The sequence below is a fragment of the Ursus americanus genome, chromosome 24, assembly GCF_024610735.1.
Source record: "Ursus americanus isolate L20-20 chromosome 24, mUrsAme1.1.p, whole genome shotgun sequence".
In the NCBI taxonomy this organism is placed as follows: Eukaryota; Metazoa; Chordata; class Mammalia; order Carnivora; family Ursidae; genus Ursus; species Ursus americanus.
The window spans coordinates 7,760,864-7,774,846 of record NC_142150.1 but is presented as its reverse complement, the minus strand read 5'-3'; the positions used below and the strand labels follow the sequence as shown (position 1 = coordinate 7,774,846).

Genomic DNA, 13,983 nt, shown 5'->3' with positions numbered 1-13,983 from the left:
TGAATAAAAGCTCTTATAGATATCTTGTTAGATTTATTCCCACATACTTCTTATTTTTGATAATGTAAATAATAGCTTTAAATTCTTTTGCTTGCTTTTGACATATATAAGTACAATGAATTTTTTATTAATAACTTTATGTCCAGCATCCTCACTAAACTCTTAGCTCTATAAGTTATCTCTTTTCTTATGTTTTTTTTTCCTTTACCTTCTTTTTGATTCATTAGGTATGTTTTTCTAATTTTACTTCTTCCCCTTTACTAATTTAGAGGTTACACTGTTTCTATTCTTTTAAAGGTTATCACAGAAGTTACAATATGCATATTTAAGTTATCAAAGTCCAAAGGTAATCTTCACCTTTCCATCTTCCCTAATGACTGAAGAACTTAGAACATTACTTCATTCCCCACTACCAGATTTCACACCCAGATTTATATGCTATATTTTTAATTTTTTTAATCCCATAAGACATTATATAGTTTTATACAATTTATATTTATTTAGATTTATCCTCATTTTTACCATTTTCTGTGCTCTTCATATTTTTTCTTGCATCTCAGACCTTGTATCTAAGATCACTTTTCTTTTGCCTTACGTATGTATTTTTACATTTTTAATTTTTTTAATTTTTAATTTTTTAAAATTTTTTATTTAAGTTCAATTTAATTAACATATACTGTATGATTAGTTTCAGAGGTAGAATCCAGTGCATCAATTGCATACAATACCCAGTGCTCATTACTTCAAGTGCCCTCGTTAATGCCCATCACCCAATTACCCCATGCCCCACCCACCTCCCCTCCAGCAATCCTCAGTTTGTTTCCCATAGTTATGAGTCTCTTATGGTTTGCCTCCCTCTCGATTTTTGTCTTATTTTATTTTTCCTTCCCTTCCCCTATGTTCATCTGTTTTGTTTCTTAAATACCACATATGAGTAAAATCATATGGTATTTGTTTTTCTCTGATTGACTTATTTCACTTAGCATAATACCCTCTAATTCCATCCACATCATTGCAAATGACAAGATTTCATTCTTTTTGATGGCTGAGTAATATCCTTATACACACACACACACACACACACACACACACACACATACATATTTTGGCTTTGCATTTTTATTAGTGAGGGTCTGATGGTAACTTAGTCTGTCTGAAAATGTCTGTATTAAAACCTTATTCTTGGGTCGCCTGGGTGGCTCAGCCGTTAAGCCTGTCTGCCTTCAGCTCAGGGCATGGACCCGGCATTCTGGGATCGAGCCCCCATCAGGCTCCTCTGCTGGAAGCCTGCTTCTTCCTCTCCCACTCCCCATGCTTGTGTTCCCTCTCTCGCTGGCTGTCTCTGTCTGTCAAATAAATAAATAAAATCTTAAAAAAAAACAACAACAACAACCTTATTCTTGAAAGATACTATTGCTGGGTAGAGATTCTGGGTTGACATTTACTCTCTCTCAGCACATTAAAGATATCATTTCATTGTATTCTGGTTTCGCTGGGCTGTTGATAATAAGTCAGTTACTCTTTTTCTGTAATTTGTCTAATCACAATTTTTTCTTGTCTTTGCCTTTGGTGTTCTCTAATTTCACAAGAATGTGTCTAGATAGGGATTTTGTATTTATCCTTGAGATTATTTGGCTTGAGTGTGTGGGTTATTTTTCATTAGTTCTCAAAAATGCTCAATTATAAATCTTCAAATATTTCTTCTTCCCCATTCACTTTTCTAATTAGATGTACATGACATTTTATCACTTTATCCTCTATGATTCTTAGCCTGTCCTATTTTTTACTTCTTGCTATCTTCTTCGTAATTGCCTTAGATTCATTGTTTCTCTCTTCTTCAATGTGTCTGCTCTATTATTAAATCCATCAATTGAGTTTTTAAAATTTCATTCTATTTAACATTTAGAAGTTATATTTGGCTATTTTACTGTTCCTTTTTTAAGACTTTAATTAATTAATTAATTAATTAATTAATTAATTAATTTATATTTGTGGGGGAAGAGAGTAGGGGGGAGAGGCAGGGGGAGAAAATCTCAAACAGATTCTGCACTAGAGCACGGAGCCCAACACAGGGCTCGATGCCATGACCCTGATCCCATGACCTGAGCAGAAATCAAGGGTTGGACACTTAACTGATTGAGCCACCCAGGCACCCCTATATTTGGCTATTTTAAAAATATGGGTTTTTTTAAATAGTTTCCTGTCTCATACTGATACTTTCAAGTTTGCCCTTTATTTCTTTAAGTGGAATAATTATAGTTAATTTCTCATTTGTGTTTCATAATTTCAACATCTGAAATCTATGGTGGCCTTTTCTGTTATCTCTGGTTCTTGCTCATGCATCTTCTTGGTACATTTAATTATTCCTACTGGGAGATGTTCATTTTTTTGGAATTTTATTTGTGGAACTTCTTTGAGGCCTGAAATACAGTGGGTTTCTTCCAGAGACTATCTTAAGTCTTTTTTTTTTAAAGATGTATGTATTTATTTATTTATTTGAGAGAGAGAGAGAGAAAGTGGGGGGAGGAGCAGAGGGAGCGAACCTTCACACAGACTCCCCACTGAACACGGAGCCTGACTCAAGGCTTGATTCACTGACACATGAAATCCTGACCTGAGCTGAAACCAAAGAGTCAAATACTTAACCAACTAAGCTACCCAGGAGCCCTAAGACTATCTTAAGTCTTAACACTGATGGAGATTTTTTTTGGAATTCAAATAAGGGCCAGCTGGTGGCTACAAATTCTTGGCCACCATTTCCCTCCTTTACTCAAGCAGCTGAAACACTTGATTTTACTGTCGGTCCTCAGAGGTAAGGAGAAAGGAATTACTTCTAGGTTATCTTTATATTAAGGAATTGGCAAATGAGGGCCAGCAAGCCACATCTGGCCCATCACCTGTTTTAGTAAATAATATCTCATTGGAACATAGCCACACGCATTCACATGCCGTTGATCATTACTTCAGAATTACAACAGCAGAGTTGAGTAGTTTTGACGGAGACTGTATAGCCCACAAAACCTAAAATATTTACCATCTGACCCTTTACAAAAGTTTACTAACCCCTGATGTAGTCCATTGGGGTTCCAGCTTTATGCAGTTAATTCCTATAGAACTCCCCAAATTAAGCTCTGTGTCCAGTCTCCTAAATCCTGTGAGGCAGTGGAAACCAGAATTGAACCTCACTAAGTTTGACTAATGCTAGCTAGTGGAAACTAGCTACAGTGCTTTGCTTAACTCTCTAGTTTCCTGACTTCACTCAATGCCTATTCTGAAAGTGTCTTTATGAAGAGCATATCAATTCTTTAAGGACTGATAATTTATTTCTTTCATATTTTATGGAGTTTTGTTATTTACAGCAAAAAGATTGATCCACGTATTTATCCTGCCACATCGCTAGAAAATAAAGGCTGAATGGCTTTTTAAAGTATTTTAATACAGTAGGAGCTCTTTTAACCTGACTCTACTGAACTCAGTAAATTAACTGATATAAAACATACTGATATCTAAGGCAACTGAATACTCTCAACTAGTAGACTTTCATATGGGAGGTCTGTGTACTTCTGCTCATTGGTTGTTGCATATCAAGAATTAGTCATGTTTATATCCAAATGTATTTATGCCAATTGTATCTATTTAGTATATAATATGAGTTAAGTCACTAAAATACAAGTATGAAAGAAATGCATGGTAAAGATAACCAGTATATTCAGGATTGAGACATGAATAGATGTAACACAGAACATATGAACTAAATTAGTAATGTTTTATTTTTTTTGCTGGGTGTTAGATACACTGACGTTTGTTATACTTAAACTCTTTTTATATGTCAAGTATTTCATAATTAATTTTTTAATGACTGTTTCTTTTTTTAAGATTTTATTTATTTATTTGAGAGAAAGACAGAGAGAGCGTGAGCAGGGCGAGTGGCAGAGGAAGAGGGAGAAGCAGACTCCCCACTGAGCAGGGAGCCCAATGTTGGGCTCCATCCCAGGACCCTGAGATTATGACCTGAGCTGAAGTCAGAAGCCTAACCGACTGAGCCACCCAGGTGCCCCTGTTATCCCCCTGCTTGTGCTCTCTTTCAAATAAATAAATAAAATCTTTTAAAAAATGATTTAAAATAAAAAATTAACCTTTTAAACTGTATGTCCTAATGAGAGTGGTGCTATTTTTAATTTCATATTTAATGATAGCAGTTTGGTAAAATTCATTACTCTTTTTTAAAGCTCTGAAAAGAACTCTTTAAATTCAAATTAACCTTTTCCAGAGGTAATCTTTGAAGTATTAAAGAAAAGACTGCCATGCTGAAGATCCATCATTTCTCCCTTCAATTTGTCCACTGCGACATCAACGAGGGTGAGTTCATCGGCCAAATCCTAAAATACATGAGAGTTTTGAATAACATGTTCTGAAGAATGTTCCTATTTCAGTTTTAGAAAATGAGAAAAATTCGTGTGTGACTACTTTATAATCAAAGTATAGTTACATTTTAAAAGAAAAAATGATATAAAAGTGATAGTTTGTGAATGTGCCTAGAGTGACCAGAAGTCAAGGTAAGCAACAGAATGTAGCAAAAATTACTAATTGCTTTGCCTTCGTATAATTGCTAAATTTTTAGAAGTGGCTTTTTTTCCACTTCAGATAATAGTTTAAAAATGATGATGGGGCACCTGGGTGGCACAGCGGTTAAGCGTCTGCCTTCGGCTCAGGGCGTGATCCCAGCATTCTGGGATCGAGCCCCACATCAGGCTCCTCCCCTGGGAGCCTGCTTCTCCCTCTCCCATCCCCCTGCTTGTGCTCCCTCTCTTGCTGGCTGTCTCTATCTCTGTCGAATAAATAAATAAAATCTTTTAAAAAATAAAATAAAATTAAATTAAATTAAATTAAATTAAAATGATGAAAAGCTATTAAGTTCTTTCAAAGGATTGTATTACATTTAACCTTTCTGCCTAATTTCTGAATTGGCTGAAGTTTTTAGTACGCATCCTTATGGCCAAAATAGAAAGGTGGCCTCCTGTGGGAACCCATTTCATGCACAGCACATTTAACATCGGATCTCCAACCTAGGGGTAGATGGGCATATAACCAGACCATAGCTCCCCGTCGGCCAGCCACACAACCATGAGGGTAAACAATGGATACATTTAACAACCATTCTGTTTTTTACTTTCAGCACCATATTCAATAAATTTCAAGAGATATTCAACACTTGATTATAGAATAAGCTTTGTGTTTAATGGTTTTGCCCAACTGTAAGCTAATGTAATTGTTCTGAGCATGTTTAAGGTAGGCTAGGCTAAGCTATGATAGGTGGAATAGGTGTATTAAATACATTTTCAACTTAGGATATTTTCAACTTATGATGAGTTTACTGGGACATAACCTCATCATAAATCTAGGAAGATCTGTATAGTCTCCTTTTTGCTTATCCTAATTTGAATTGAGTTTACCAAATGAGACAGAATACAGAACTATATAGAAGGAGTGTTTTCCCTCGGATTCCAGTGGCCAGATTCTAAAACTGAGAAGTAAGGCAAAGGGGTCAAAATCTCTATTTGCTACTGTTTTTTCTCTGCTCAGATACCATCTGACCTTTCTGGAAAACCGTAGATTCTAAAATGTACTAAATCATGTGTTACATATCAGGAATATGAGGAAGATAGGCAGTCTCACCCAGAAGGATCACATATCACTTCCAAGCTAACCGGTAAGAAAACCAGATCATGTTTTTGGATCCATTTTTATATTAGTCTGTGTATCTGTCTGGGTCTGAACAGGAAAACAAAAACCACTCTAAGCATTTCAACATATGGTATTTAATATAGGGAATTGGTTAGACAGCTGTTGGAGGGCTGAAAGCACAAAAGGGGAACATGTGAGGTAACTCAGAGATAGATCACAGTATGAAGCTACTACTCCTAAGACTGAGGGAACAAAGAGAGAGACTAAAGGAGGTGCTTCATGGAGCCAGGCTCAGACCTCTGGAAGAAGCAAAACCTGGCTGCTACTGATACCACTGAAGGAGCAAAATGAGGCTGGGAACTCCAAAAGAAACTGGAAGCTAGAACCAACTGCTACCATGAGGTAAAGGTCTGCCGATGAGTTGAAACTGAACAAAACAATGAGCAAACAGGAAGGAGGTCACTTCTCCACTCCTGACTTCCAACTTCCCTCTAGTGCCCCCTATTGGCAGAACCTAACAAGATGCCAACTGGCAAAGGAGAAAAAGATTATGCAGAGATCCAGCATCACAGAATACAGAAAGCTGGATTTGGAGTTGAGTGACAATAATTTAATAACCAACACAGCCTGCTTTTAAATTGTATTTCCAACTTGAATTATATCTCTTCTAAACAAATTACCAGACAATTCTCTTTTCAAGGGAATCTTCCCAGCTCTGTTTGACTGCCAAAGACAGAACTCAAATAATCCCTAAAAGGTTTTGTTTTTTAAGAATTAACTATATCTATGTGAGTCATTTCTCAAATAGAATTCCAAATAGAGAGTCTGGGTTTGTTTAGCCTGTCAGAATCTTTTAAGAATAGTTATGAGCTGGTTGCCTAAGTGGCATAGTCTGTTAAGCATCTGACTCTTGGTTTTGCCTCAGGTCATTATCTCAGGGTCATGGGATCGTGCCCTGCATTGGGCTCCATGTTCAGCAAGGAGTCTGCTTAAGACTCTCTCTCCCTACTATGGACTCTGGGAAACAAAGTGAGGGTTGCAGAGGGGAGGGAGGTGGGGGGATGGGCTAGCCTGGTGATGGATAGTAAGGAGGGTACGTATTGCATGGAGCACTGGGTGTTATACGCAAACAATGAATCATGGAACACTACAACAAAAACTAATGATGTACTGTATGGTGATTAACATACAGTCACCATAACTAACTCTCTCTCCCTCTCCCACTGTCCCTCCACCCCAGGTCTCTCTGTCTCTCAAATAAATAAATAAATAAATCTTAAAAAAAAAAAAAGAATAGTTATGATCATTCCAGGATCTCTTTTCCAGGGAGTTCTAGAATAACCATAGTAAGGTAAGAGAATAGTAAAGTAAGAGAAAAGTAAGAGAACTAAAATCAATCTAAGGAAAACTCCTAGGACCACTTTATTCTGTACAGCACAAGGAAGTAGATGTACTGTTATGCTTTAAAATCCAACTTTCAATGATATATGCAGGTGTTACAGTACTCATGACAGGTATATGTCCCTTGAAGTCAATAAACTATGTAAATATGCATATTTTAATATCCTTCATCATTTTCCATTTATTCAATTCACATCAATGTGAACTGGATATTTACCAGTATACTATGGATTCTAGTAGGAAATACATGGGCTCCAACAACTGACCTTCTCTCACAACTGGAGTTTGGAAATGTCATGATAATGTGTCTCGGAGGAGGCTTTTTTTTGATTCATTTGCTGAGCACTCAATAAATTCTTTTTTTCAAAAGATTTTACTTTTAAGTAATCTCCCCACCCAATGTGGGCTCAAACTCACAACGCCAAGATCAAGAGTCACATGCTCCACTGACTGAGCCAGGCAGGTGCCCCATTCAATAAATTCTTTTTTTTTTTTCAATAAATTCTTTGTAACTGCAAACTCACATCCTTCAGTTTTAGACTTTTTCTTTTATCTCTTGAATAATTTTCTTCCCTTTATTTTTTTCTTTTTTTAAAAGATTTTATTTATTCATTTGGGGGAGAAAGAGAGAGAGAGCAAGTGGTGGGGTAAGAGGGAAAGGGAGAAGCAGACTCCCCACTGGGCAGGGAGCCTGACGTGGCACTCGATCCTGGGACCTGGAGATCATGACCTGAGCTGAAGGCAGATGCTTAAATGACTGAATCACCCAGGTGTTCCCCCCTCCTTTATTTTTTCTTACTGAAATGTCAGTGAGTGATAGGACCTCCTATTGGTCCTCTAATTTCATCTCTTTTCTATATTCCATCTTTGACAATCTGCTTTCTAGCAGCGCAGTGGAAGTCAAAGGGTTCCTGCTTCACTGTCCAACATGTAGACCTTCAACTAATCCTACTGTTTTCGATAAGATGCCTGTCTTTACTGTCCTTGATGTCTTGAGTGCAGAACCTGACTGATTCAATTTCTCCAAGGAATATACTCCTTCCCCTTGCATGCTGAGATGTGAGAGGTGGTTGCTTGGTAGATTAAGGTGCAGAAGAGAATCTGATGGTTTTCCTTCTGATCATATAAACTTTGAACCAATTCTCCTATGTTTGTCCCATCCCTTACTTCCACTTTGTGAGGCAGTTGGTACTTCCAATTCCTGAGCCTTTCTTGGGGTTGTGAAATTTAACTGGCTTTGCTTCTTCTCACATTCCTCTGCCAGTTTTTAAAAATTACCTAAATAATATAGTAAAGCTTTTAAGAACACAACAGGATCTGTGTCCAGATTGCCAAGGTTTGCATTCTAGCCCCTTCACCTATACTAGCCACTTGACCATGGGCAAGTTACTTGATATCTGTGCTTCAGTATTCTCATTTATAAATGAAGATGGTAACAGTACCTATCTCCCAAGGTTGTTTTAAAGATTAAATAATATCTTAAAAATACTTAGAAAAGCAAAAGGCTTGGGTTTTTTTGTTTTTTGTTTTAGATTTTATTTATTTGAGACAGAGATTGTGAGAGAGAGCACAAGTGCAGGGAGGGGAGTTGGAGAAGGAGAAGCAGACTCCCCACTGAGCAGGGAGCCTGATGTGGGGCTTGATCCCAGGACCCTGAGATCATGACCTGAGCTGAAGGCAGACACCTAACTAACTGAGCCACCCAGGTGCCCCAAGAAGCAAAAGTCTTGTACACTGAAAAACACAAACATTGCTGAAACATATTAAAGAAGACACAAAAAAGTGGAAAGACATCACATGATCATGGATTGGAATACCTGATATTGTTAAGATGTCAACACAGCCAAAACAATCTACAGATTCAATGCAAACCCCTATGAAATCCCAATGACATTTTTTAAAGAAATAGAACAAAATCCATTCTGAAGAATCTTAAAGGACTCCAAATGGCCAAAACAATCTTGAAAAAGAATAAATTTGGAGGTCTCATGCTTCCTGAATTCAAAACTTATTACAAAGCTACATCAAAATAGCATGGTGTTGGCATAAAGACATGTAGACCAATGGAATAGAGAGCCCAGAAATAAACTCTCACATATATGGTCAAACGATTTTTGACAGAAGTGCCAAGGCCATTCAATGGGGGAAAGGAGAGTCTTTTCAACAAATCATACAGGAGTAAGTGGATATTTACAGGCAAAAAAAAGGAAATTGGACCTATACCTTACACCATGTACATAATTAAAAATGGATCAAAGATCTCAATGTAAGACCTAAAACTATATAAAACTCTTAGGAGAAAATATAAGGAAAAAGATTCATGACATTGGACTTGGCAATGATTTTTGGATATGACACCAAAACACATGCAACAAAAATAAAAACAAATAAATTGAGCCTGGGTGGCTCAGCTGGTTAAGCATCTGACTCTTGATATCAGCTCAGGTCATGATCTCAGGGTCGTGAGACTGAGCCCTGTGTTGGGGTCCATGCTGGGCATGGAGCCTGCTTAAGTTTCTCTCTCTCTCTCCCTCTGCCCCTCCCACCCCCCTCCCACTCGCTCACTCTCTTAAAAAAAATAAATTGAATTACATTAAAATTAAAAATGTCTGTGCATCAAAGAACACAATCAGCAGAGAGAAAAGAAAACCATGGAGTGGGAGAAAATATTTGAAAATCACAAATTTGGTAAGAGATTAATATCTAGAATATAAAAAGAACTCCTACAAATCAATAACAAATAACCCAATAACCTAAAAACAGGCAAAGGAGGGGTGTTTGGGTGGTTCAGTCAGTTAAGTGCCCGACTCTTGATTTCAGCTCAGAGCATGCTCTCAAGGTCCTGGGGTCAAGCCCTGCCTTGGGCTCTGCACTCAGCAGGGAGTCTGCTTGAGATTCTCTCTCTTCCACTCTCTCTTTGCTCCTCCCCACCTCCATCACCCCCCCCACACACACACACTCCCTCTTTCTAAAAATAAATAAAATCTTAAAAAAAAGGATTCTTGGGGCACCTGGGTGGCTCAGTTGGTTAAGCGACAGACTCTTGATTTCAGCTCAGGTCATGATCTCAGGGTCCTGGGATTGATTACAGGCTCCATATACAGCAGGGAGTCAGCGTGAAGATTTCTCGCCCTCTCCCTCTCCCTCTGCCCCTCCCCCGCTCACATGCTCTCTCTCCCTCTCTAAAATAAATCTTTTTAAAAAAATAAATAAAGGGGTACCTGGGTGGCTCATTCTGTTAAGCCTCTGCCTTCTGTTCAGGTCATGATCCCAGGGCCCTGGGATTGAGCCCCACATTGGGCTCCCAGCTCATCCGGGAATCTGCTACTCCCTCTGCCCCTCCCCCCTACTTGTGCTTCCTATCTCTCGTGTCCTCTCTCCCTCAAATAATTTTTTTCAAATTAATTAAAATTGAAAAAAAAGATTATCTCTCTCCCCCCTCCTTCTGTCCTCTCCACTCCAACATGTGTGCTCCATGTGTTTGCATATATATATGCAAAGGATTTGAACACTTCTCCAAAGACATACAAATTGCCAACAAGCATATGAAAAGATGCTGCAGAAACAGAAAGGAAAATTAAAGGACTTCCATTGTTATTTTACCAAATTTGGTACTTTTAGTTTTATAATGAGCAGGTAATACTTACACTTGAACAAAAAAAATTAAAGATTTTTTATTTTTAAGTAATCTCTATACCCACGTGGGGCTTGAACTCACAACCTGAGATCAATAGTCCCACACTCCTCCAACTGAGCCAGCCAGGCGCCCCTAAAAAAATTTTTTTTAAGTATAACCTTCTGGGAAGTATGACTTTCACCCATTACTCTTCCAGGAAGGTAAGGAATGGGATCGTTTAAACAGAATATTAACAAAATAATGCAGTCAATGTGTCTCCTATGAATCAATTTAAATAGTCTAACAATGCGGGACACATGGTAAACTCCAAATAAATATTTCTTAAATTATGTCAAAATCAGATAAGTGAATACACATTTGCTGTCAGAAGATTAGCCCTACAACCCTGAACTCACCAACGTCTACAAGACCTAAAAATTCTTACTTGATTTTCAGCCACAGGATAGGCTTCTTACTTACCTTCAATAAGATACAAATAGCACAAGCCATGCCTACAGCACCAGTTCCAACAATGGTGATCTTACTCTGGGAGATTTTATCTTCCCCAATTAGATTCTCAATAAGCTTCTCCTTGATGGTTGACATTTTGAAAACCTGACAGGGATAATGAAATTTCAGTGGAATCAAACTCCCTAAATTGATCACTCTCATAGGTATCAACGTGCTAACCACACTGAACATCTAAGGGCTTAGCTATTGAGTTTGCAGAATATTGGAGCCGAGTGCGGTGGGAAAGCGAAAAAAAGGGGTGTGGAGAGGTAGAGAAGAACCAGTCTACCTAGGGGCTGGGGACCAATAAGCTTTTTTATTTCTCCCTGCCCTCAAGCCATCATTTTCACCCCAGTACTAGACACTCACAAATGCTTTGTTTGGCGCAGCTTAGTACAGACAGCCGGAACACGCCACGCACTGCCTTTAAGGAAGATTAAAAACAGAGAGAGCGAGAGAGAAACCACCAACGGCAGTCTAGGTGCGAAGCCCTATAACGGTTACTCTCTGGACCGCCACCGCAAGAACGCTCTCACGCACGACTCTTTCGTCAGCACGCAAGCTCCGCCCACCGCTGGCCCAGGCGCAGGCGCATTGGCAGGCACTTAACGCCCTCTGGTTCCCGGAGGGCGCCGGGTTCGTAGTGTGTGCGGTTGCGTCCTCCTTTCCCCTGCGAAGAATTTTAGGCAAGCTTTAATAAGAGTGTGCAAAAGAGGGATATTGGAAGTATAGTTTCATTTGCCTCAGCCAGCCTAGGCCTGGGGCTGATTTTAGTGCTGAATTTTTGGAAACCCTCATGTCTATAGGCTGGTGGGGAGAGCCAGGCTTGAGTCCCCAGTGGGAAAAAGCTCTTCTGGGAGCATCTCCTGTTCGTAGGGCGGTGCCATCTTAAGACACTGTCTGAGGAGATTGCTTCCAAATTGCTTCCAGATGACTTGCCTCTTTCTAAGAGGGCATACTGAAGGGACCTGAGCCCCAAAGATGAAGAATTTAAGTAAAGGGTGGGCTTGGGAATGACCAACCTGAATTTGAAGGACGGACTTTTCGATGTACTTACCATACCCTTGTCTACACATTTATTTGCAGGAATTTAAAACATTATTGAGGGGCGCCTGGGTGGCTCAGTCGTTAAGCGTCTGCCTTCGGCTAAGGGCGTGATCCCAGAGTCCTGAGATCGAGCCCCACATTAGGCTCCTCCGCTGGGAGCCTGCTTCTTCCTCTCCCACTCCCCCTGCTTGTGTTCCCTCTCTCACTGGCTGTCTCTGTTAAATAAATAAAATCTTTAAAAAAAAAATTATTGAGCTAACTTCAGGATGGAGTGCTGACATAAAGATTGAATTAAAGTAGCAATGAAAACGAAAGGCCACATCTAGTTTTCTACAGGTGGTTTTAACTTATACCAAGAATTTATAACCACAGAAGGGGGCACAACTTCTTCAATCATCTTTTGTTGAGTATTTGCATTTGAATCCTTTTCCATTTTCTGTTTCAAAGCCTATGGTTTGTTTTTAATGTAGTACACACCATGCAGTCACCCTGCTTAAAACCTCACCATGGCTTTCCATTACACTTAAAATAACCAATTTTTTAAGTTACTTAATTTTTTATTAATTTCAGAGGTAGAATTTAGTGATTCATCAATAAAATAACTAATTTTTACCACAACCTAAAAGACATTCACAATTTGGCCTCCCCCTAGCCCTCCAACTTCATCTTAAGACACTCTCACCTCACTCCCCTCCAGGTTCTGGACAGCTTTTACCTTGGCTCAGGACTTTTTGCTGTTCCCTATTTCTTTCTTTCTTTCTTTCTTTCTTTCTTTCTTTCTTTCTTTCTTTCTTTCTTTTTTTAAGATTTTTTTATTTATTTACTTGACAGAGATAGACAGCCAGCGAGAGAGGGAACACAAGCAGGGGGAGTGGGAGAGGAAGAAGCAGGCTCCCAGAGGAGGCGCCCGATGTGGGGCTCGATCCTGTAACGCCGGGATCACGCCCTGAGCTGAAGGCAGACGCCTAACGAGTGCGCTACCCAGGCGCCCCTGCTGTTCCCTATTTCTATAAAGTTGTTCTCCAACCATTCTCAAAGTTGATTCCTTATTTTCAGTCTTGAGCATAAATGGCACTTTCTCTAGCTTTCTTTGACCAATGTCAATTACCACCACCTCCCCAAATCTCTCCTATTTCTCTTATGGCACTTTTCACAAACTATCAACCCCAAGACAGAAGCAGCAGCCAATGTTGGTCCTGTACTACCATTTGCTTTGTGTGCTCACTTGCACAGCAACTCCGGTACTTGTACCTCATTTAACACTCAGTTGAGAGGTCGGCACTGCTGGCCAGGATGACCAAAAGGCCTCTGGTGGCAAAAGGAGGTATCATCTTGGTAGCGACCAAACTCCTGATATAGGTGACGAAAAAGGCTCTTCATTCATACCAACCCAAGGTGCAGGGCACTGCCTGAGTGGGCTCTCTGGGCAGCTACAATCCAAGCTAACTTAATCATTTTGCTTGACTGCAACAATCTACTTACAGGAGGGCCAGGATTTGTACATTCCAAAAACTGCCAAACTGTAGTAGGAATGCAGTAAAGATTTCTGAAAGAGCATGGCTTTGAAGTCCTGACACTTTTACTTGGCAACATGGGCTTTAGTGCAAATGTTGACCCATCTACATGCATATATATGGACATATTTATCTATATATATGGGAGAACTATGTTCTGAACATTCCATTTGCTTCCCCCACTAACTGGCAACTTGTGTAAAGTGGGAC

The 13,983-nt window shown here is 39.2% G+C and overlaps 1 protein-coding gene across 5 annotated transcripts in view; it reads right to left on the bottom strand.

The window, feature by feature from the left end:
- LOC123799538 (L-lactate dehydrogenase C chain) overlaps positions 1–11,308 on the bottom strand; it is a 44,421-nt gene extending 33,113 nt beyond the window's left edge. For all 5 annotated transcript variants that reach the window (XM_087855227.1, XM_045808680.2, XM_087855230.1 and 2 more), the window contains exons 1-2: positions 11,183–11,308; positions 4,262–4,379 (exon numbers count right to left, since the gene is read on the bottom strand). In XM_087855227.1, coding sequence (XP_087711353.1) covers positions 4,262–4,379; positions 11,183–11,308 — 244 coding nt within the window. The remainder of the gene's footprint in view (positions 1–4,261; positions 4,380–11,182) is intronic.
- Between the last annotated feature and the right edge of the window lie 2,675 nt (positions 11,309–13,983).